Consider the following 19,532-nt stretch of genomic DNA (forward strand, 5'->3'; position numbering starts at 1 on the left):
CTGCCTTTTTGTGCAACAATCTAGCGAGGCTTGAATCAATGGATGGAGGATAGATAGCACATACATCATTAACCAGGCGCCTGAGCATTCCGTATCAGGATCTTCAGTGAGGGTTTACTGCAACAGCCCCAGCTGATCTATCCATCATGTGATTACCAAAAAAGTCCCTACTTCACTCTACAGTCATACTACGAAAAGGCCTGACAAGGGAAAAGGTACGAAACACTAAAACCTATGAGGGTATCGCTATTCGTGTCTCCGGCGGAGTCGTTTCTAAGTACAGCCGTTTTCTTCGTGCCCGCTGCATGCCTGACATTACTCGTTCCTTTCCCACGTCCCATTCCCAGCCCGTTTCATTACAAGCCAAACTACAAAAGATACAGGAAAGAAAACCATACCAGACATACTGCAGGCAGAAAAAAATAGCTGTGATCATCTCTCCCCTGGAGGTTGAAGACGTCAGCCCCGCCACGACTCTGCTTCCGACGAAATAACTCCCGTAATCACAACCGACAGCCAGCACAACGTTTTCCCCACATACAAGAGAAATTCGTGTAATAAAGTACAAGACTAGGGCTAAAAGGAAGAAACAGAGGATACGGCAAATGCTTCTCCTCGCATTAGCTCCCCGGACGTAGGTGACACACACCTCAACCACAGGGTAAACTCTTTACTAAAAAGAAAAGTGTAGAAAAGTACAAACATGTCGCTCGGAAAAAGAAACATGGGTGGCAAAGATCACACGAGAAGAAATCAAGGGCATTGGCATAAAAACAAGAGCGCAAGGGGGGTAAAGAAAGCGTTTTTAGTCGGAGACCATACACGGCGTAAAAAGACGTTCACGATTCGGAAGGCTTGTCAGCGGGGGTCGACGAGGTCGAGGGAGGAGCTGGCGAGTCAGTGCCAGTACTACCCTTGCCGAAGCCACCGCGTCCTCGTCCGCCACGACCGCGGTCGCTGCCACGGCCTCGTCCTCGTCCTCCAAATCCGCCGCGACGGCTACCATCACTGTCACTGGCTCCTCCGCTCTGGTATCCACCTCGCTGTGCCGCGTTCGCTCCGCCGCGGCTGCTGGCCTGCCATGTTCCTGCGTTGCCATCACGGCGGTGGCTGCCACGATCCTCGAAGAACTTCATGTTAGGCTTGCGTGGCTGGCCCGGCGGGCTGGGCTTCTTGTGCTCCGGTGGCTGGCGGTCAAGCGCTGCCTTGGCCTCCTCAACGGATCCGAAGGTCACGACATGGTTGAACTTGCCCCATTTCTCGATCTTGACGATCTTGGACTTGTCCTCCTCGGGGAAGAGGTCCCGGATAGCCTGCTCATTGTCCACATTCGACACGAAGAGCCCGTTGCTCTGCTTCTTGTCGCCCCTTGGGACAGGGGACTCGGATGGTTTCTCAGGCGGAGTTGTGCCGTTGGCCTCAGGGGCGGCCTGCTTCTCCGGCTCTGCCGCAGCAGGCTGCGGCGCAGGGGTGGCAGCGGGCTGGGGGGTTGGTGCCTTAGGGATGACAGGTGCCGGAGAGGCTGCTGCGCGCGGAGGGCCCTGAGTCTGGGGCTTGCCTTGGGCAGGCTGAGCAGGCTGAGCCTGAGGCTGGCCCTGCTGCGGCTGCTGTGGCGGCTGCTGCTGCTGGAAAGAGGGAGCACCGGGACCACCAGGACGAACTGGCTGAGCCTGGCCAAACTGAGGAGCTGGACCACGGGCCTGACCAGGGACCGCAGGAGCAGCAGCATTTGCAGGCTGAGCGGGAATAGCATTCTGAGGCTTTCCGCCACGGTGCGCGAAGTTGAAGCCCTGTGCGCGCATCTCAGTACCTATCCGTCCACCCTCAATCTCCAAGACCAGATAACCGAAAGCAGCGTCAGCGAGGTTGAAGTTCCACATGTTCTTGAAGGCGCTCTCGTCGACTTGACCACCGGCGTTTCCTGCGGCAACGGGACCGCCGAATGGGTTTCCACCATTGGCGACCGAAGGCATTTTCTGCACGATGTCAAGAGCATTGTCCAGGAGCGTCTTCTGGGCCTCATTGGAGGCAATGGCGGCCTCGACCTCGCCCCGGACAGTGTCCCACACATCGTTGAAGGAAGCCTTGGATGCCGCAAGCTTCCCGCGGTAGTGGTCAAGGGTCGGGTTGACGGAGAATTCGTTGTAGGAGGAGCCGTAGCGGAAGTGGAGACCGGCGGATATGGAGAAGTCGGCCTTGAGCGTAACGGAGAGCTGGTTCAACATACCCTCACGGGCCGGGGATGCGTGTGTCACGAAGATACGAGTCTCCGACGGGTCGTAAACGCGGTTGGCTGTGTCAACCAGCTCACCCATCTGGAGGAGGGTGGTCCACATAGTGCCCTGGCCACCAGCGATGGTCGTCTTGCCCTCACCGTTGTCGAACAGCTTGTGCATCACAACGGCACCTCCCAGGCCCAGCAGGCGCAGCTTGACACCACCAACATCCAGCAGCCGCGAGTTTGCCTCATCGATAATGTGCAGCTTGTCCACCTTGTACTCTCCCGACCTGAACTTCTCCAACACCCGGACATCCTCGCACGCACCCCACACGGTATACACGGGAACGTCCAGAGTCAGTTGCTTGTTGAGTAGCAGAGGAAGCTCAGACAGCGGAAGCTGCTCGGGGGAGAAGCGCTGCTTGATGGACTGCTGAGGAGGAATCTGCGCAATGGTTCGCTTGATGCTCTCTGGCAGGAGCGGAGAATACTGTGCCACGTGTTTCAGGGTCCTGTCAAAAGTCAGCCCACCGCTCGAATAGGCGCAACGCGCGAAAGCACCGGTCATTTTCACTCACTTGTCAGCAATCCGCTCCAGCGATGTGTCATCGTAGAAACCAAAGTCGCCGGTGTGGATGATGTGATCTGCACGGGCCTGTTTGGCCAGCTCATTCAGAGACTTGAGGTTTCCTATCCAGCAAAAGAAAAAACACCGTCAGTATCGGACTGAACCGTAGCAGCGTCCCGGGGCGACACGTAACTGGCCGCCCGAGCTTCCCATGTTCCCTCTTACCTCTGACATCCGCAACACACAGCACCCTCACGGGGCCGTTCTGGATGATTCTGCCATTATTGGGAAGGAGAGGAGCGGCTCCCGGCGTGGGACCACCTGGCGCTGCGCCGTTCGGGAGATGGTAGCCTTGGGGACCGAAGTTGTGAGGAGGACGGGGCTGTTAGGAGCGAGAAGGTTTGGTCAGTCCGGTCTGTGTCCGGGGCCCCAAAAAAGACAACACGCCGTGCCGCGGGGCGACCACCGACGCGACGGCCGGACAGGGGATGGAAGAGGGGGAACTTACAGAAGCCATGAGTGATGGAGCGCGAGGAGAAGGTCGTTAGAACGGTACGGAGGTGAAGGAAGGAGAGGGAGGAGAGGGGAAAGTGGGAAGGTGAAGGTAGGATGCGGAGAGTGAGAGATAAAGAGAACGGGCCAGGAGAGAGAAAACACGGTAGGGAGAGCGCCGGAGTCGACGGCTGGGGCGCGGTAGGATGAGAAGCTAGAAGACAGCTGGGAGGACGAGCTGGCGGCCAGAGGGAGAGCAAGAGAGCAGGAGAGGGAGAAATGAGACGGGGGCGGGAATGCGTGAGGTTGAGAAGCGCGGTCTGTCGAGAAGGAGTCGTTGTTCGTTCCCTTTCGGTCTGGAGAGCTTATGTAAGCGGTGCTCTATCACGCCACGGGCAAAGCATCTGCTTTATCTTACACACATAAAGGATGCTTTAATGAATACCTAGAAAAAAAGGATCTATTCCGCTGCATACTAATTGTGCGGGAATTGGCATTTCTCGTACATGATATGGTACACACCATTACCTCACTATACTCGCTGATCTTGCAGACTGCATGAGGGGTTGAAAAGCAGCAGAGTTCTAATTCTCCGTTAAATAGATAAGTTAGATCTACACATTATCACTCTATCTATCAGCCTGTTGCATTTTAAGAGTGCCTAACACCCTGTAAAATAAACGAATCATGCCATGAGGTACATATATAAATCGTAGACCCGCCTAGATTCTGATACCGGACTGACACTGACACATACCGGATAGTTCCGCTTGACATCTAGATAGTAGTCTTACTGGAGCTGGAAAATGCCAGCAGCCGTCTTCTTTATTGTCTGTTCTTTGATCTTTATTTCTTTTTGTTCGCATGACGACTTGGACTAGCGGGTTTTGACGTGCTCTGCTCACCGCTTCATGCTACTCATGTCTTATTTCAGCCTGAGGATTCCAACGGTCTGCGGATATTATCACGGCCCGGGGTACCTTGCAGATAGCACAGGCAGATCTATAGATAGATAGAGTAAAAGGGGAAAAGAAAAATGCAGAGTGCAACAGAGAGGGCCTCAAGGATTGAATGCGAAACCGTCAAGAATTATAAGTCTTTATTCAACTGTAACCCAAGCTGTGCTAACTAGTAGGTAGGCACGCTGTAGTTGGAACACGAAGCCATACGAGTATAAGATTGTTGACTTGCCACCAACTCCAGATGGTAGGTAGTAAACTGACTGGACGAACGTGTGTTTGTCATTCACAAGTGTCTTGCCAAGTCCTGCACCTCTCTCCATTGAACGCAATCGACATGGATTGCAGATTAAAAAGAGGAGCAGAAGTCATCACCTTTGTACATACCTAGATATAAAAGTAATTACCTGCCCTGTAAAACGATTTGAGAATCATCTTTTTGAAAGATGAAAGGTGTGAAGATGCCGGGCCTAGCAGAGGAGATTGTTCAAATCGAGAACCTCCCAGCATACTAGTATCTTGCATAGAATCCTGATCCTAGAGCAGAGTGACATAGACAATAACGCTTAAAATGCACTAAACCTGAAAAGGAAACATAATATGCTCCCCGCACTTTCGATGCGGCCTTAAACGTCGCCGATTAAATCGATGTCATGGGTAGGCAGGCCCTAAAACATACCTACCTAGGTATCAAGGCTGATTTAACTAGGCGAGAGACTCTGGTAGTTGGAAGGTAGCATCAAACTAAAACCGCTGTCAGGAAACCGTACTAGGAATTAGTGGACTTGATTGCGGGAGTAGGTAGCAATAAATTAGGTCCTGTCTGACAGCCTGCTTACTCTCCTCCTGTTGCTGCCTGCTACTTCTCCCCTAACACCAACACAATAAACTGTCAGAACCAAATCATCAGGACCAAACCGTCAAATATCAAATGTCCCAAAACCAAAAATGGCACCTCAAAACCGCGTCCTATCCACCCCCGAACTGCTCGAACTGATCCTCCTCCACCTGGACATGCGCACCCTCCTCACATCAGCCCAGCTCGTCTGCCACGCCTGGACGGATCTAATCACTTCCTCCCCGTCCATCCAACAGGCCCTATTTTTCCGTTGTGTCCCTGTGGACTCATCCTCCAGGACTAGCATTAAGAAAGTGTACAATCCCCTTCTCGCTGAATTATTTCCGCCATTCTTCCCTCAGGACCCAACGACAACAGCAACAGCAATCTCAACCCACCAAGGCCATGGAAATGAAGATCCGGTCCAAAACGAAACCAACAACAACACCTCACTGACCCCGGACGGTCAAGACGCGCGGGAGTTCACGCTCGCGTCGCTAGATCTGGCAAAACACCCCGAGAAGAGGACCGCCTACCTTCGCAGAGAAGCCAGTTGGCGGCGCATGCTCATCCAACAGCCGCCGGCGCTGACGGTGTCATATGTGAGCGTTTCTTCCTCGCGAATGGGGGAATCGTGGGTGAGGTTTACGATCCCGGTCCCGGGTGGTACTACTGCTGCTACTACCGGGACTGTTGCTGGCAGCAACAGCGACAGCAATGATAAGAACAACGGCAACGACGACAGTACTAACGATGGTACTACTAACATCGGACTACGCATGAACATGCTCTACGACCTCCTTCTCCTCCTGGGTCCCTGGAAACGCATCTCTTCCTCTTTGGTCCTTTGGTGGGGACAGATCCCGACGGGCATAGTAGAAGAGCCGGAATTGAGACAGGTGTTTGAGCGCGCAGCGGCAGAGTCCGACATCTCGATCTACACGACGTGGGTGGTTCAGTGTGTTGTCGGTGCATCTTGGAGTTCTCCGGAAGAGAAATTCGGGCAATGTCTCAGGTTTCCGTATGAGGATTGGGGTTCTGCTCATGAATTCTTTGGCATAGAGCCGGATGAGGAGGGGCCTTGGCCTGGACCTGGCCGTTCGAACCGTTCTCGTTCCTCTAGGGAGGCGCTGGCAGAGACTTTTGGTCCGGAGATTAGCAGGGACCAGGCCATTCTCATTTCCATGGGAAGGCATTAGCTGAGATTTGGTGCAGCTTTTCGAGGGAAAAAAAAAGCTGGGTCCGAGAAATGATGGCCTGAGAAGGTAGCTATGGTTATGATCGTGACATATCCATCATTCATTCACAGTACGTACGTAGGCATGCGTATATATATATATATATATATATAAATCCAAATCCTGGTCATACCACGCTCATGATGATGATTATATATACTTCAGCAGCGTACTCTCATCATGGATCTCAGATGCATGCAACGTCAACGTCTGGAGAGCGGCCGCCATATCTACCAAGTGGAGTACCCAAGTACTAGCTAGGTACTGTTGTTCCGGCACCTGTACCGTCATAGCTCCTCTCCCAACTCATCGAAACCCAAGTTTTCAGACAGCGTCCGCTTCGTACCGCCAGAGACAGAAAGCGACCTGGGCCCCTTGAACGCCAGCAGGGCCAAATGTCCCCCAACCGTGGGACGTGCCCTGCAGAGGACGGCAACGCCCGGTTGTCTGCCCAGGGCGGAGGTGGAGACGTACCGGTCGGAGAAGGGCCAGGTGTTCAGGCCGTTGGTCATGAATGCCCAGAGGTCGTCGACGAACTGGTCACGCGTGCTCGAGGTGCCAAAAGTGCCCGCGAGCCAGATGTTCCAGTCGGACTTGGCCCAGTCAAGGCGGTTGTCGAGTGCGACACCGTACTCGCCGCGGACCGTCGGGAAGAAGTCGCCGCCCATCTTGTAGGCGGCATCGGGGAAGGTTTCAAGGTCGAAGAGCACGTCCGGGTACAGGTTGTAAGGGGTTTTCCAGCTCGACGGCTTGTCAGGATACTCGAGGACGAAGTGGGTTTTCTGCGCGTCCGTCGCAAGGCCGTCGTCGTAGAGGAGCGTGGCGTGTTCCTCACCGATGCGCGAGTAGTTTCCGAGACCGGTGAGGTTGCCAAAAGCCTTGAGGCCCACGGCGGCTTTGATGGCGAGGTTGGTCTCGTTGGGAAGCGGGCCAGCGGCATCATTGGCGGAGAGCTGGTTGGCGATGTTGATGCTGTTATGAACGAGGTAGTCTGCATATTTTTGCAGTACGTCCTTGTACTGAGCTGGCCAGCTTGAGTCGCCGGTTGCGCGTTGATACGCAAGAGCAAGGATCAAGAGATTGCCGCTCTCTTCGATTGGCATAGGCTCAGCTTGTTGGTCGTCGTGACCGGTGGCGTTGGGATAGTGAGTGCCCAGGTCATGGATGGCATAGGGCAAGTGCCAGCGTCCTGCCTTTAGGTACCTCATGATCGGCTCGAGCAGAAGCTTGATGAAATCAGGCTCTATAACGTAGTATATCGGGAAAGCCGGCGTGATGATGTCCACCGTGTTCAGGTTCCCGTTACTCGAGAGCTCCTTGATGAACGCCAACACATTGGTAGTGTCGAGCGATTCATTAGGGATGGTCACGTCGATCGCACCATAGGCCTGTCGGACCGACAGAGTGACGATGTCTGAGTATTTCTGCCCGGCAACGTCCTTTGCTGCGGAAGATATCTTCGAGTCCAGTTGGTGTGACTCATTCAAAGCGTCTTCATAGTCATCCAAGAAATGCGAGACCGCATCGACCGTCTTCGGATATTTGGCGCGATAGTAACCAGTGTAGGGTTCGCCTAGATAGTTGATTGCCTGCTCTCGAACGTAGCCGACAGCAAAAGTCACGGACTGGCTGCCGACAACATGCCCCAGATCGTGAGCGAAAGCAACCACGCCGCCGGGGGTCCAACTTGGCTGCTGTGCGGGAAACTTCCCCTGGCCGGCAAACTGAGACCGCGCAGTTTGACGGTCTCCAGACCAGGAGTACAGAGTAGACGTTGCGGACGGCCTCGACGCGAGGATGGCCTCACCCCAGAGAGCCATGTCGGCAGATTCAGAGTATGTGGCGGCATTGTTGACTGACAGCGAGTACAGAGACGTGGTCCCCGTCCTGTCAAAGGTCCGGGAGGTATCCGACGACTGGCCAGTCCATGTACCGTCAATGTCAGAATACACCTGCACGCTACTCAAATCAGAACCAGACACGGAGACCGTCAAATAACCTAAGTTGCAAGTCAGCTTTAAGTTGTCTATGTACTCTGTATGGCAACCTTACTGAAAGGTAGCGAGTGCCGGAGATAGTTGGACGGGGATACCGGAGACAGAAAATCCAGCGTGAACGTCGCCGGTCCTGCGGCCAGGGTGAAGATAGAATGCGTCGAGGTATACTGGGCGCTCTGAATCGTCGCCGGCTTGATGTCTTCCCCGGGATCAGGCACGCCCAGCAGACTGTACGCTGTGCCATCTACGCGCGCAATGACTGCCCACGAGAGATTCTGTCCCGCCCAGAACTGCGGCAGAGCTGAGGGCAGGTTCTCTACCAGGTTCCCCGGAATCCACGTCGAGAGGTACGGATTCCGGACCGCCAGGGGATAGGACGGGGCCCGTACGGGATCATAGTTGGGAGCGGCATTGGCAGAGAAGAGCACGGAGAGCAGGAACCCGATCAGTTGGCCCAGTCTGAACTGGGGAGCGAAACGGGCCATTGTTTGCGCGAAGAGCCCTGGCACGGAGGTACTATCAGACTCAAATATCGTGATTCCAGTGAGACGCTCAACGACGGCGCGCACCAGAAGTATAAAAGGCGTCAGGACGGCCTCGAGGGCATCAGCGGCACAAGGCCCGCGCACCGGCGTCGGGCCCATGTCGCCGTTTGCGTGCCACGAGGGCACCATATAGGATAGCAAGCTGCTGTCCATGGTGGGTTGGATGACAGTGTAGCGGACAGCTTTGCGAAGACCGCTAGGGAATCTCGTCATTGCCCTCTCCACATCGCGTGCCGCATTCGACGGCGTATAGTCGATGACTAAGCCCGGCCGAACAGCCTGCAGAGTGACAATCCTCCTGTAAACAGCAGGTCTTTGTTGGAATGCGAGTCAGGATGCCTGAAATGCATGAAATAGCCATGTGCCCCGCTCCGCGAGGTGTGTGTCTTCGTGACTACTCCGTACTGGAAGTATTTCCATGTGTCAGCTGTGAGGCTGGACGACCACAATTAGCATGGCAACTAGTCACTGTCCATCCACGGGTCGAGCATCCTGACCCCGCAGGATGGGCGATCGACCCTCAAGGCCCGAAGGAGCCAAGATCTCGCAATCGGACAGACGGGCTGGTCCATACTGCATATAGCATCTTCCCCGCAGAAACCCACGTATGAGCGTGGGAAGAGCGGATTTGGCGTGGACCGGTCGTAGGGCCTAGTCACGGCGGATGGGAACTCAATAAGTACATCTTCTTGCGTGCTAGATACCGTTTATCATGTGAGCAGCCAGCAGGACATGGGTAGCTTACCATACTCACTTAGTGAGATTCAGATAGTTGGTAGGAGGTTGTTCGAAGCGAGGAGTCGATCATCCGGAGAACGGATAAAGGTTGTTACAGGTCGAAGAGGGCAGTATTAGGGTTTAGCAGCTACTAGAACCTGTTCACAGTCACCGCATCTCTTATGACAATGGCATTCAAAACGATGCACCTCTACCTCCACTTGGCTGTTTAAAGCCAATAAAAGTGATTGTTTATAAAGACCAATGCAATGTCCTAACACACTCATTGAGATCTAGGCTATCACTCACCGGCAGCTAAATCTACAGATGGCCCCTCGTGACCGAAACCAACAACTAACGAGATTCTCTTTCTCTTACTCACATGAGGTCCCCAAGACCCAAGCACTGATCTAGTACTTACTTAGTACGCATCCCTTACTAACGAATTCTACAAGTAAAAACCCCCAAAGCTACATATCAATCTAAGATCCGCTACACCACCCCCTCCGTGAACCGCCACAGCAGCGGCGAAGCCTGCGTATGGAACGCCGCGCCCGTATAGAACGTATTCCGCCGCCCCTGGAGCGCATACAGCTCCTTATAGAAGCCCGACTTGATCGCCTCTGTAGACACTGCCAACTCAAACGGCGTGTGGCTGTTGAATGCGACGAACTCTGGATCCGGGGTCGAAGTGGTGATGTTAGTCTCTGCGAGGCTCTTAATCGTGGGTATGATGTCTGCTTTGACGACGGAGTCGGGGAGCGGGAAAGGGCTGCCGTATTTCACGTCGAAGAGACCGGGAACGACGGTGGGCATGATGCTGTACAGGCCCGGTAGGGGCGGGAGGTGGAAAGGCGTTTGGCCGGCGAAGTTGGTGATGGGCGTGCTGTCGGGCAAGCCGGCACCGCGGAGCAGACAGGTGTAGTAGGCGCTGTTGCGGAAGGATCCGAACAGCTGCTGCTCGTGGAATAGAGGTCGAAGCCGACGAGGTTCTCGAGTTTCTGTCGGATCGCGATCAGGAGGGTCTTCGATCTGGTGATCTTCTTTCCCGCTGGACCAGCACGCGGACGTGGTCCGGAGCGGTGCTGCGGTCCATGGCGAGGACTCTACTGCGGAGGAAGACCGCGTCTGGGCCTAAGATATCGAGCACCCGGTCGTAGATCTCGTGGTTGTCCTGGTGGACCGTGTCCAGGAATCCGATCTGGATGTCGTGCAGGACGTCGATGCCGAAGTTCTTGAAGACATACAGCGTCGGCTGGCGGAGGAGGTCGCCCAGCCCCTGGCCGAATCTGAAGATGGTCGAGACGGCATCGTCCAGGCTGTACTTTCGTACAAACTCACCAAACGGCGTCAGCAGGTCATCCGGGATCAGATCCGGCAGAAATAACCCTTCCTCCAGCCTTGGATACTTCGCGAACTGCGCGCCGTACGCCGCCAGAGCAGCTGTCGGGTCCGGAGGCGTGTAGTTGGCGAAGACATCGGCGGTCCTGAGACCGATGAATTTCTCGTTCGGAGTCGCCATGCTGGCGGCCTTTTTGAACGGGGACCCCGAGACGGGTGAGATGGTTCTTCACGATGTCCAGATCACGGAAGACAATGACGCCATAGTCGACCGTGTGGTTCGTCTGGGGGTCGACATAGGGTGTTCGTACGTCCGCCCAGTACATCTTCCTGCTCGATCACTGCCACCGTCTTCCCCGAGTCGAGCAGTCGGATCGCAGCGTAGGTGCCGGAGGAACCGCCGCCCATCGATGATACAGATATCGCGGGTGACTTTCTCGATGTCGGAATTGCAGTCCACCGCAGCGAAGGTGACTGCTCGGAGACAGCCGAGTCCGGCGAGAAGTGTTTCCAGTGCGGGCCCATTGACACTTATATACGGGTATATAGAGATATATCTATATGTTTCTAACTGCTTTCAATCAAAAAAAGAAAAAAAAAGAAAAAATTCAACCGCAGAATCGATAAATAAATAACAAGACCAATATAATATACACCAACACCATTTTCCTGGAATATTGGCTGTTCAAATTATATCCACTCAAATTCTCTCCAACAACTCGATCCTACCGGCATCCCTCCCCGAGACATGCTAACCTCGTAGCGTCACATGAGCAAAAAGTCACCGTCAGCTTATCTATACAGCCCTTATCAACCAGGGTTCTGCAGCGACAGCGGTAGCAGTAAGTCGCAATTGGCGGGGATGACGTGAGACTAGGTACTAGTACGCAATACGCATCACCCGCCTGAGGAGGGAACCATCTGCAGAGGTCCATTCAGTAGGGCTGCCCTCTAGCCTTCTAGCTCTAATTACTCATTTCAGTTAACAGAAGGCATGGGTGGCGGGGAGAAGTACCTCATCATTAGGTAGGCTATGTGCCCCATTGGAGGGCTGTCACTGTACTACTACTAAAGATCTTAGAGATAGTAGACGAACCGAGACCCCACGGCATTTCTTTCTACCCAGATAGAAAGAGTATCTAGGTACATAAAAAGAAAGTTAAAAAAAAAGGCAAAGGCAAGATCAAGCCCAGTATAATCAAACCTCAAAAAAGTCAGAACCTGGCAGGTGATGCAGATCACTGGTTAAAAATAAAAAGAGAATTGTTGCATGATGTAATATCTATATCTATCCATCCATCCATCCATCCATATATGGTGCTTAACAGACCTACCTCCCTAACTTGAGTCTTGAGGTAAATAAGCAGAGAAGAGAAGGATAAGACCAAAAGGGTATGATTCTCCATCTGTACTCGAACCCACAGTCATTGGAAAGTTAAGGCTGTGTTACAGCATCAGTATAGCTAGCTAGGTATGATGAACTATTGCCCAGCTCATCTCATCCAGACAAGCCAATTAAATTACACAGCAGTGGTCGATTGGATATCATTATCCAAAGTGGCACTAGCAAGTAGTGGACAGCAAGGTAAAAATATCTCACCTGTCAGGTGTGTTAAGGCTTACTCGCTTACTCTTCTGTCTGCATTGGGAGGATACAGGTACGCTGGTCCAGGTGTGTACAGCACATATATTTAGGACTTTGATCATACTAATATTTCTGGAAATCAGTTATAAAATATCAGAGAAACGGAGTGGGGTAACACAAGTTCTATTCTAAGACTGAACAACCATCTGAAGTTGGATCCAGAACGGAACAGAACAGAAGAACTGCATCCAATTCATTCCCTATACAAATAAACACTATCTGGAATCGGAATTGAAGAATAGATAGTCACACTCAATCCCAAATATAGTATAAAAATGAAATGTACGTGAGAGATCGGTTCGGACGGATATCTCGTCATAAAAAACGTGGGTGAGAAAAGAAAAAACAAACCCAGACGTTGTATATATGGACTCGAAAAGGACACAACCGAGTCAAATAAGCGATCGACTGTCCCCGAAGCTCCAGCTCCTGTAAGAACGCATAACGCACGCCTGTCCTGATATCCTCCAGCCGGCCGTGGTGTACATTTTCTTTCTTTTTTAAGACGTGCGGCCCATCGCAGACACCGGTCCTCATTTCGCCGTGGAAAAGTAGAAAAAAAAAAAAGAATACAATGTGAACAGACATCAGACCACCGTCCCTTGCACATGAAATAGCGAGTCGAGGATCGTGTGTAGAATATATAGGAATAGTATACTGTAGCAGTCAATCGTAAAAGGCATTATATTCTGATAGCTCTGTCCGTCTTATCGGACACGTCCCATGATATCCTCCACGTCCTTCTCGTTCACGACCACGCCGCCTTCGGAACACCGTGCCTTTGTCCGGAGTTCTGTGCAGAGATGGTCGACGTCGATCTCGCCATTGCGGAACTTCTCCATCGATTGCAGCCGATCCCTAGACGAAGTCAGCAACCACCGAAAGCCACACGGAGAGAAGGGAACGTACCATATCTTGGTGCAGGTCATCATCTGTGACTTGTCCTCGCCGGGGACAACCTCCTCCTCATCATCATCCAGCTTGTTATCTATCTCCGCGACCAGATCCTTCTTCGGCGCCGGGGGGCTCGTCACGTCATTGAAATTATGGAACGGACTGCCCAGATCCGGCAAGGGGAAGGCGTCATTGAAGAACGTGCCGAAGTCCTGGGACAGGACGGCCTCCTGGGGATCGCGATAGTCGCCGAACAACACCGGATCAAACTGTCCACCATTCTGCTGGGCGAGCCAGTCGAATCCAAGGGGCTGTTGGTCTGCAGAGTGTTGGTATTGGCCTGGCGTATGCGACATACGATTAGATTCGTTCATGATCGCGGGAACTGGGTTATTGATGTTCCCGCACGCCAGGCCCAGTTTCTCGCAGAAGGATTTCTCACCGTCAATGGTGCTGTTCAATCCGCACTTATCCACACCGGAGGTGGCCCCCTTTTGGTCATTCGACTTGCCCACAGACGGCGAGTTGCGACCCGGCTCTGGAGACGTCCCACTGGACGAGAGGGGCACGCCATGCTGCGATTCTGACGAAGAACAGGGAGACTCCGAGTTCGACGCCGTCGAGCCGGGAACGTGCGACTGCTGGCCAGACGGCTTCTGCGTGGTCGCTGTGGGATTCGCAGCGCGCGAGTAGCCCGCCGTGGAGGTGGGAGGCTGGGTGGCCGGAGCCGTCCCGACAGAACCATTGCGGCTGTCGATGCTGGCATCCTTGCCTCCGCGACCGACAGTGCCGGCTGGATCCCCAGCAGCCTTGCCATTTATGCTAGGAGGCTTGGAAATTGTGGTGCCGTACTGGGGAGCGACCTGCCCGTTAGTACTGGCAACGCTCAGGGCGTCTCTTCCCAGAACCCCCGGGACTCTATAATCTGTCGTCGGCATCGGTGCGGCCATGTTCTCCTTCTGCTGAGTTTTGGCCAACGAGCCGTTGTTGAAGATGTGCGCACCGGGAAGATCGCCAAATTTCGGGAAGTCAAAGTAAAAGTCATTGTTGTTGAGGCCCGAAAGGCTCCTCGAATGAGCGCCCTGTATAGCATTCATCGGGGAGAAGCCAGCCCCACTGGTGAGCCAGGAGAGTCGCTTGCGGTATTCTCGCAGTTCGACCTGTAGCCGCTCCACCTGAGCGCGCAGCAGGCCGTTCTCGTGGTTCGCGGACTCGGATGCTTTTTCGAGGACCTCTACCTTGTTCTCCAAATCTCGCAGGTGCTTCTCCTTGCGCTCGCGGAACGCCCGCTGCGCCGCGCGGTTCTGTGCCTTGCGCTTCTGCAGAGCGAGTTAGTTAGCAGTCATCCCCCGGGGAGCATACGCTGCATACCGATGTGGGTTCGGAGGTCAGCGGCTTCCTGCCCGGCTTCTTTGCGGCGGACTTGTCGTCGCTCTCTCTACGCTTCTTTCCTTTCTCTTCCACATCTGCCTTTCCCTCCACGCTCTTTCTCTTCTCACGGGTCTCGGCCTCTTCTGCTGCCGTTTCGGATGCCGGCTTCGTAGCCGAGGGTGGTTCGGGAATGTCGCCGATCAACTGTTCAGCGCCTGGAAAGTCGAAATCCGCCTCGGGGTCGAAATCCAAGAACGGGCTCTCATCCGTTCCAAAGCCCAGGTGGCCCGAACCGGGAGCATCCTGAGCGGGGGAATTGAAGAAGCCTGACGACGACAGATCGAAGTTGTTGGACTGCGGCTGCTGCGGGCTGGTGCTGTCCGGATCCGTCTTGACACGGCTGCTGGTGGAAGGGGCGTTGCCTTCCTGCCTCTGGGACGGATTGTTGGATGTCATGCCGGCCAGCAGATCCTGCTGGTCGGGATAGTAGAGATTCCCCTGGTAGATGGCGTTGTAGTCTGCCATGGCGCTGTAGAACGATAAAGAACGACGAAGAAAGGCGGTGGGGAGATATCCGATGACGGATGCTCACACTTCCAATGAGCACGCGACGAGCAGTCTGGACGACTGTCTGTACAGAAAGAGACGCCGGGCTTCCCGCCCGTACGTTGGGGCGATGGCCGCGCGGAGGATTCAGAAGGCCCGGAGCGGAGTCTTCAACCACCGCCTGTGGAGGCAAATATCTCGTCAGACGACTGCAGCACGGGGTCAGTGAATCACCGGAAGGACGTCGAGCGCCAGACGTCGTTCAATCCGCCTCTGATCGCATGAACCAGGAGCCCGGTTAGACAGAGTTGGGGGGGGGGGGGGAGGGGGTGTCCCTGGAAGAACTCGGCCCGAACGGACGAGGATGACGAAGTCCTCGGGATGAGCAGGTCGATATTGAAGCGTCGGAGAGAATGGCGGGGTTGTATATCACGGAGGAGGCTGGACCGGGTCTAGCCTGGCCACGGTGGAGGAGGATATGAAGAAGTAGGGAGCAGAGAAGACGGGAGAAGAGCCGTCACAGCACGGTGATGCCTCAGGACGACGAGGGAGGAGATCGAATTGGAACGAGGCGCCGCGAACGATAGGCAGAGGGCAGAGAGGGAGCTGGAAGAGGGGCAGGTTTGAAGGCGCGAGAGTGGCTAGGGGGACAGCAAGGGACAAGCAGCGATTGGGGCGCAACGGCTAAGCTACGCGCAGGCCAGAGAGGCAGAAAGAGAAGGATAGAGAGATGGTCGAGGAGGAGCAGCGCTGCTGCAAAAGCGGCGGCACGGCGGCGGTGCTGCTTCGGACGAGACTTCCGCCTGGGCCAATGGGCCGTGCGAACCGACAGCCCAGCAGGGAAAAGCGCGGGAGAAAAACGGCGCCGCCCTAGGGACGGGCGCTGCTTATAAATCAGGACAGCCCTACTCCAGGCGTTAGTGCGGGCCCGTTGATTCTGTCCGCGCCGACGCCCTTCTACGGCTCTGCCCGCTCTGCCGGTCTCTTTTTTTTTGTATGCTTTAAAGACGCTCTCCCGTCGTGTCCAGAAGACTGAAAGAGAGGCTCTGACAAGCTGTGGTGGGATCATCGAGGACGCCATGACTCCACGCCCTACGCAGCACACGGCCCTAACGCTATTCCCGAGTCCCCGACCCTATCGCCGCCCGTGACGTATGCAGACAGACCGGCCACTGCAGAGAGGATGGATCCCAAAAAGACAGCATCATGATCATCATCGCTTCTCTATCTACTCTGCACTCCGTACTCCGCATGCCTTTGTCTCCTGTCTCGCGCTCCAGGACAAGATCTCAGCGTGTCCCCGGCGGCTCCGCATACATCCTCAGCTGTCAGTCGGGAACGTGTCACTCCGGCCGTTTTCGGTCGCGGGCCCGGGTGGCTCTAGAACGCGATCTGGCTGGCCGATCCTGTGGCGACGGCGCCGCTTAAAACCGGTTCTCGAGCTTCTTCCCCTGGCTCTTGTCGGGTGACGTGAGGACGGGAGCTGATCCCAGGCCCTCTCGACGCTGCTCGTGGCCCTGTCGTCGCTCGTACAGAGTCTGTAGACACCTTCACATAGCGGCATCCATCCCTCGTTAGCGTGTGTGGGATCCCGTAGACCTGGAAGATTCCATCCTGTAGATCGCGAGTCCACCCACAACGTGGCCGGCGTGCTTGGATCCCCGACTCCCCGTCGGCTCGTCCCGGTCACGTGACCGTATACGGCGACGTCGTGCGCCCAAAGAGGAAGCTGTCCTCTCTCGCAAGCTCAAGCCTCGACCGCTCCAGCACCGCCTGCGTCTCCATCCTCCTCCTCCTCCACGCCCCGCCCCCGCGTCACCACCTTATCCTCTCCTCTCCTCGGTCCAGCCACAGGGTCTCGCACCCTGGTTGACTTTTTGGTTTTTTTTTCTGTCCTTCTCGTAGCCCCTTGCCGTCATGTCCAACGTCGCGGCCCTCGAGGCGGAGGTCAAAGAGTACAAGTTACAGGTGCGTGATGCCTCCCTCTGGCAGGCTCCTGTTGGGTCGAGATGGAAGCTGACCGGTTCCAGCTCGAAACCGTCCAATCGAGCTTGCAGGTAGACCCAGACAATGCGGAACTGCAGAGCCTCAAGACTGAGCTTGAAGAATTCATAAAACTCACCGAGGACTCCATCGCGGAGCTCAAGCCGCCCCCTCCGCCATCTGCTCCCTCCAAGCCATCTCCTCCACCTCCTGCGCCGGAGAAATGGTCCAAGGAGAAGCACCCCGCCTACCAGGCCGGCTACCGCAAGCCCACCGCGGAGCCTGCCCCGGCCGAAGACGTCTCCCCATCGGTGTCCTTCTCGGTCAATGACAGCGTGCTCGCGCGCTGGGTGTCGGGCGACAACGCCTTCTATCCCGCCCGCATCACCTCCATCACCGGTTCCTCCAGCAACCCCGTCTACATCGTCTCCTTCAAGTCCTACGGGACCACGGAGACGCTCACTGCCAAAGACATCAAGCCCATCTCTAGCGGTGACTCGCGCAAGCGCAAGGCTGATGGAACCCCAGGAACTCCATCCTCGCAGTCCCCTGCCTCCATCCCGGCCAACTCGAGCGTCATCTCCGCCGCGGCCGATATCAACCCGGCCCTGGCCAACCAGGCCCGCAAGGAGCCCAGCAAGGTCAGCGACGGGCCTGCCCGGCCGGCGAAGGTGCCTCGGAAGGTCAAGGCGAACCGCGAACTCGAGGAGGGGAAGTCGAAGTGGCAGGACTTTGCGAGCAAAGCCAAGCTGGGACGTCCGGGCAAGAAGGAGAGTATGTTCCGGACGCCGGATGGGATCAACGCAAGAGGTCTGTGTCCATGAAGAAAGTCTGCGCGATCAGTACTGACCCCTTTCACAGTCGGATTTACGGGCTCCGGTCAGCAGATGCGCAAAGACCCTGCTCGTACGCGGCACATTTACCAGCAAATAGATGACGATGCCTACTGATACCGTTGGGTGCATTTCATGCTTTCGAGAGTTTTGGCGTTCTCAATCTGGCCTGCAGACTCTGTTATTTGTTTTCTGTTGATTTCATACACCTGCATGTTCTTATGGCTAACTCGGATGTCGGGGGCGCAGATGTGCACGCTTTCAATGATCCTCAGCGAGGAATTCCGTACATAGAGAATGGTCAATCTGATGAGCGGTAACTGTTCTGTTCCCATGCATTTCATGTCTGAAGCTGTATCGGTATCCTTGTCTGATGTGATGTTCTCGTGTCAAGGTCCTCTTGCATACATGGTCGGGAGGCTTGCTCCGTCTCGATGAAAGAGAAGCTACCTAGGTACATTTAACCAGGAAGTGGGCCCGGTCCGGTCTGTGAGTTTGCGCGCTTTGCGCTTCTTACAGGCTTGCTCTCACTGAAACACTGGGGTTCTTATCCCTTTCCTGGCAAGGATCACCGGATTCATCATCCAACCGTCTCAGGTACGAGACAACAACGTAAGACAAACGTAAAACCAGGCTATATCAAGGAAGGAGCAGTATGTACGGCTAAGTAGCTACTCTTCGCCTCCTTCTCGGCCCGCGGTATGGCAGCTATCCGGGAGCACCTCCTGTGATACAGTTGATTGCCTTGCTTATCACAGGAAGTGCATCTCACAAAGCCATGGGGCTTTGCTATGCCTGGTAACATAAGCGCTCTAAGCTTTTTCCGCCTCACGTACCAGCAATTACTTCCACACAGGCCAGACGGACCTTCTTGACAGCTATAGCTCTGTTGGATGGGCCAGGAAGTTCGCTTCCTTGTCACAAGACACGTGCGGAACGGATCGGAGACAGTCATAACGTCCTGTTCCGGGCACCTGCCTGTCACATGTTATTGCAATTCAACGAAACTCCCAAGCTTAGTCAGAAACAGCAGTCAAGAAGCATCGGATCCTGTTTGCAAGTCATGATACGCAGATGACCTGATATGTTTAGCGTGCCTGTATCGAAGATACCCTCCTCACCGCTTAAACATCTCACATAGGTCAACAGTCAATCGAGTTCTGATGACTAGGGCACAATAGGAGTGATCCCAACTCGATGACGTTGGGGCAGCCCATGGCAAATGTCGACTTGGGCAAAAAAAAAGGCACTGTTTAGCCTTCACGACGTCGGGCGAAGCTTGGCGTTTGCTTCTGCGACAGGTTGCAGCTTATCCAATGATGACGCAGGCCCAGAGGATGCCATCGC

The 19,532-nt window shown here is 54.7% G+C and overlaps 7 protein-coding genes across 7 annotated transcripts; 3 read left to right on the forward strand and 4 right to left on the reverse strand.

Annotated features, from left to right (window-relative positions):
• Nucleotides 1–839: 839 nt before the first annotated feature.
• Nucleotides 840–3,303, reverse strand: VTN00DRAFT_5154 (uncharacterized protein; the record flags this gene model as incomplete). The annotated part of the gene is made up of 4 exons (XM_069431656.1): nucleotides 840–2,730; nucleotides 2,797–2,908; nucleotides 3,012–3,168; nucleotides 3,295–3,303. The coding sequence occupies 4 exons, from the start codon at nucleotides 3,301–3,303 to the stop codon at nucleotides 840–842; spliced, it is 2,169 nt and encodes a 722-aa protein (XP_069290669.1).
• A 1,882-nt stretch (nucleotides 3,304–5,185) lies between these two features.
• Nucleotides 5,186–6,274, forward strand: VTN00DRAFT_5155 (uncharacterized protein; the record flags this gene model as incomplete). Its single annotated transcript, XM_069431657.1, has 1 exon — nucleotides 5,186–6,274. One exon carries the CDS (start codon nucleotides 5,186–5,188, stop codon nucleotides 6,272–6,274), a length of 1,089 nt encoding a protein of 362 aa, XP_069290670.1.
• Nucleotides 6,275–6,600: 326 nt separating this feature from the next.
• On the reverse strand, nucleotides 6,601–9,068 carry VTN00DRAFT_5156 (uncharacterized protein; the record flags this gene model as incomplete). The annotated part of the gene is made up of 2 exons (XM_069431658.1): nucleotides 6,601–8,312; nucleotides 8,366–9,068. 2 exons carry the CDS (start codon nucleotides 9,066–9,068, stop codon nucleotides 6,601–6,603), a joined length of 2,415 nt encoding a protein of 804 aa, XP_069290671.1.
• A 996-nt stretch (nucleotides 9,069–10,064) lies between these two features.
• VTN00DRAFT_5157 (uncharacterized protein) lies at nucleotides 10,065–11,438 on the reverse strand (the record flags this gene model as incomplete). Its single annotated transcript, XM_069431659.1, has 3 exons — nucleotides 10,065–10,573; nucleotides 10,638–11,103; nucleotides 11,256–11,438. The coding sequence occupies 3 exons, from the start codon at nucleotides 11,436–11,438 to the stop codon at nucleotides 10,065–10,067; spliced, it is 1,158 nt and encodes a 385-aa protein (XP_069290672.1).
• A 1,827-nt stretch (nucleotides 11,439–13,265) lies between these two features.
• On the reverse strand, nucleotides 13,266–15,348 carry VTN00DRAFT_5158 (uncharacterized protein; the record flags this gene model as incomplete). Its single annotated transcript, XM_069431660.1, has 3 exons — nucleotides 13,266–13,416; nucleotides 13,468–14,771; nucleotides 14,824–15,348. 3 exons carry the CDS (start codon nucleotides 15,346–15,348, stop codon nucleotides 13,266–13,268), a joined length of 1,980 nt encoding a protein of 659 aa, XP_069290673.1.
• A 52-nt stretch (nucleotides 15,349–15,400) lies between these two features.
• Nucleotides 15,401–16,243, forward strand: VTN00DRAFT_5159 (uncharacterized protein; the record flags this gene model as incomplete). Its single annotated transcript, XM_069431661.1, has 2 exons — nucleotides 15,401–15,590; nucleotides 16,074–16,243. 2 exons carry the CDS (start codon nucleotides 15,401–15,403, stop codon nucleotides 16,241–16,243), a joined length of 360 nt encoding a protein of 119 aa, XP_069290674.1.
• A 1,043-nt stretch (nucleotides 16,244–17,286) lies between these two features.
• Nucleotides 17,287–18,302, forward strand: VTN00DRAFT_5160 (uncharacterized protein; the record flags this gene model as incomplete). The annotated part of the gene is made up of 3 exons (XM_069431663.1): nucleotides 17,287–17,337; nucleotides 17,400–18,162; nucleotides 18,214–18,302. The coding sequence occupies 3 exons, from the start codon at nucleotides 17,287–17,289 to the stop codon at nucleotides 18,300–18,302; spliced, it is 903 nt and encodes a 300-aa protein (XP_069290675.1).
• Nucleotides 18,303–19,532: the final 1,230 nt, after the last annotated feature.

The sequence above is a fragment of the Thermoascus crustaceus genome, assembly GCF_041956765.1.
Source record: "Thermoascus crustaceus strain CBS 181.67 unplaced genomic scaffold VTN00scaffold_2, whole genome shotgun sequence".
NCBI lineage: Eukaryota > Fungi > Ascomycota > Eurotiomycetes > Eurotiales > Thermoascaceae > Thermoascus > Thermoascus crustaceus.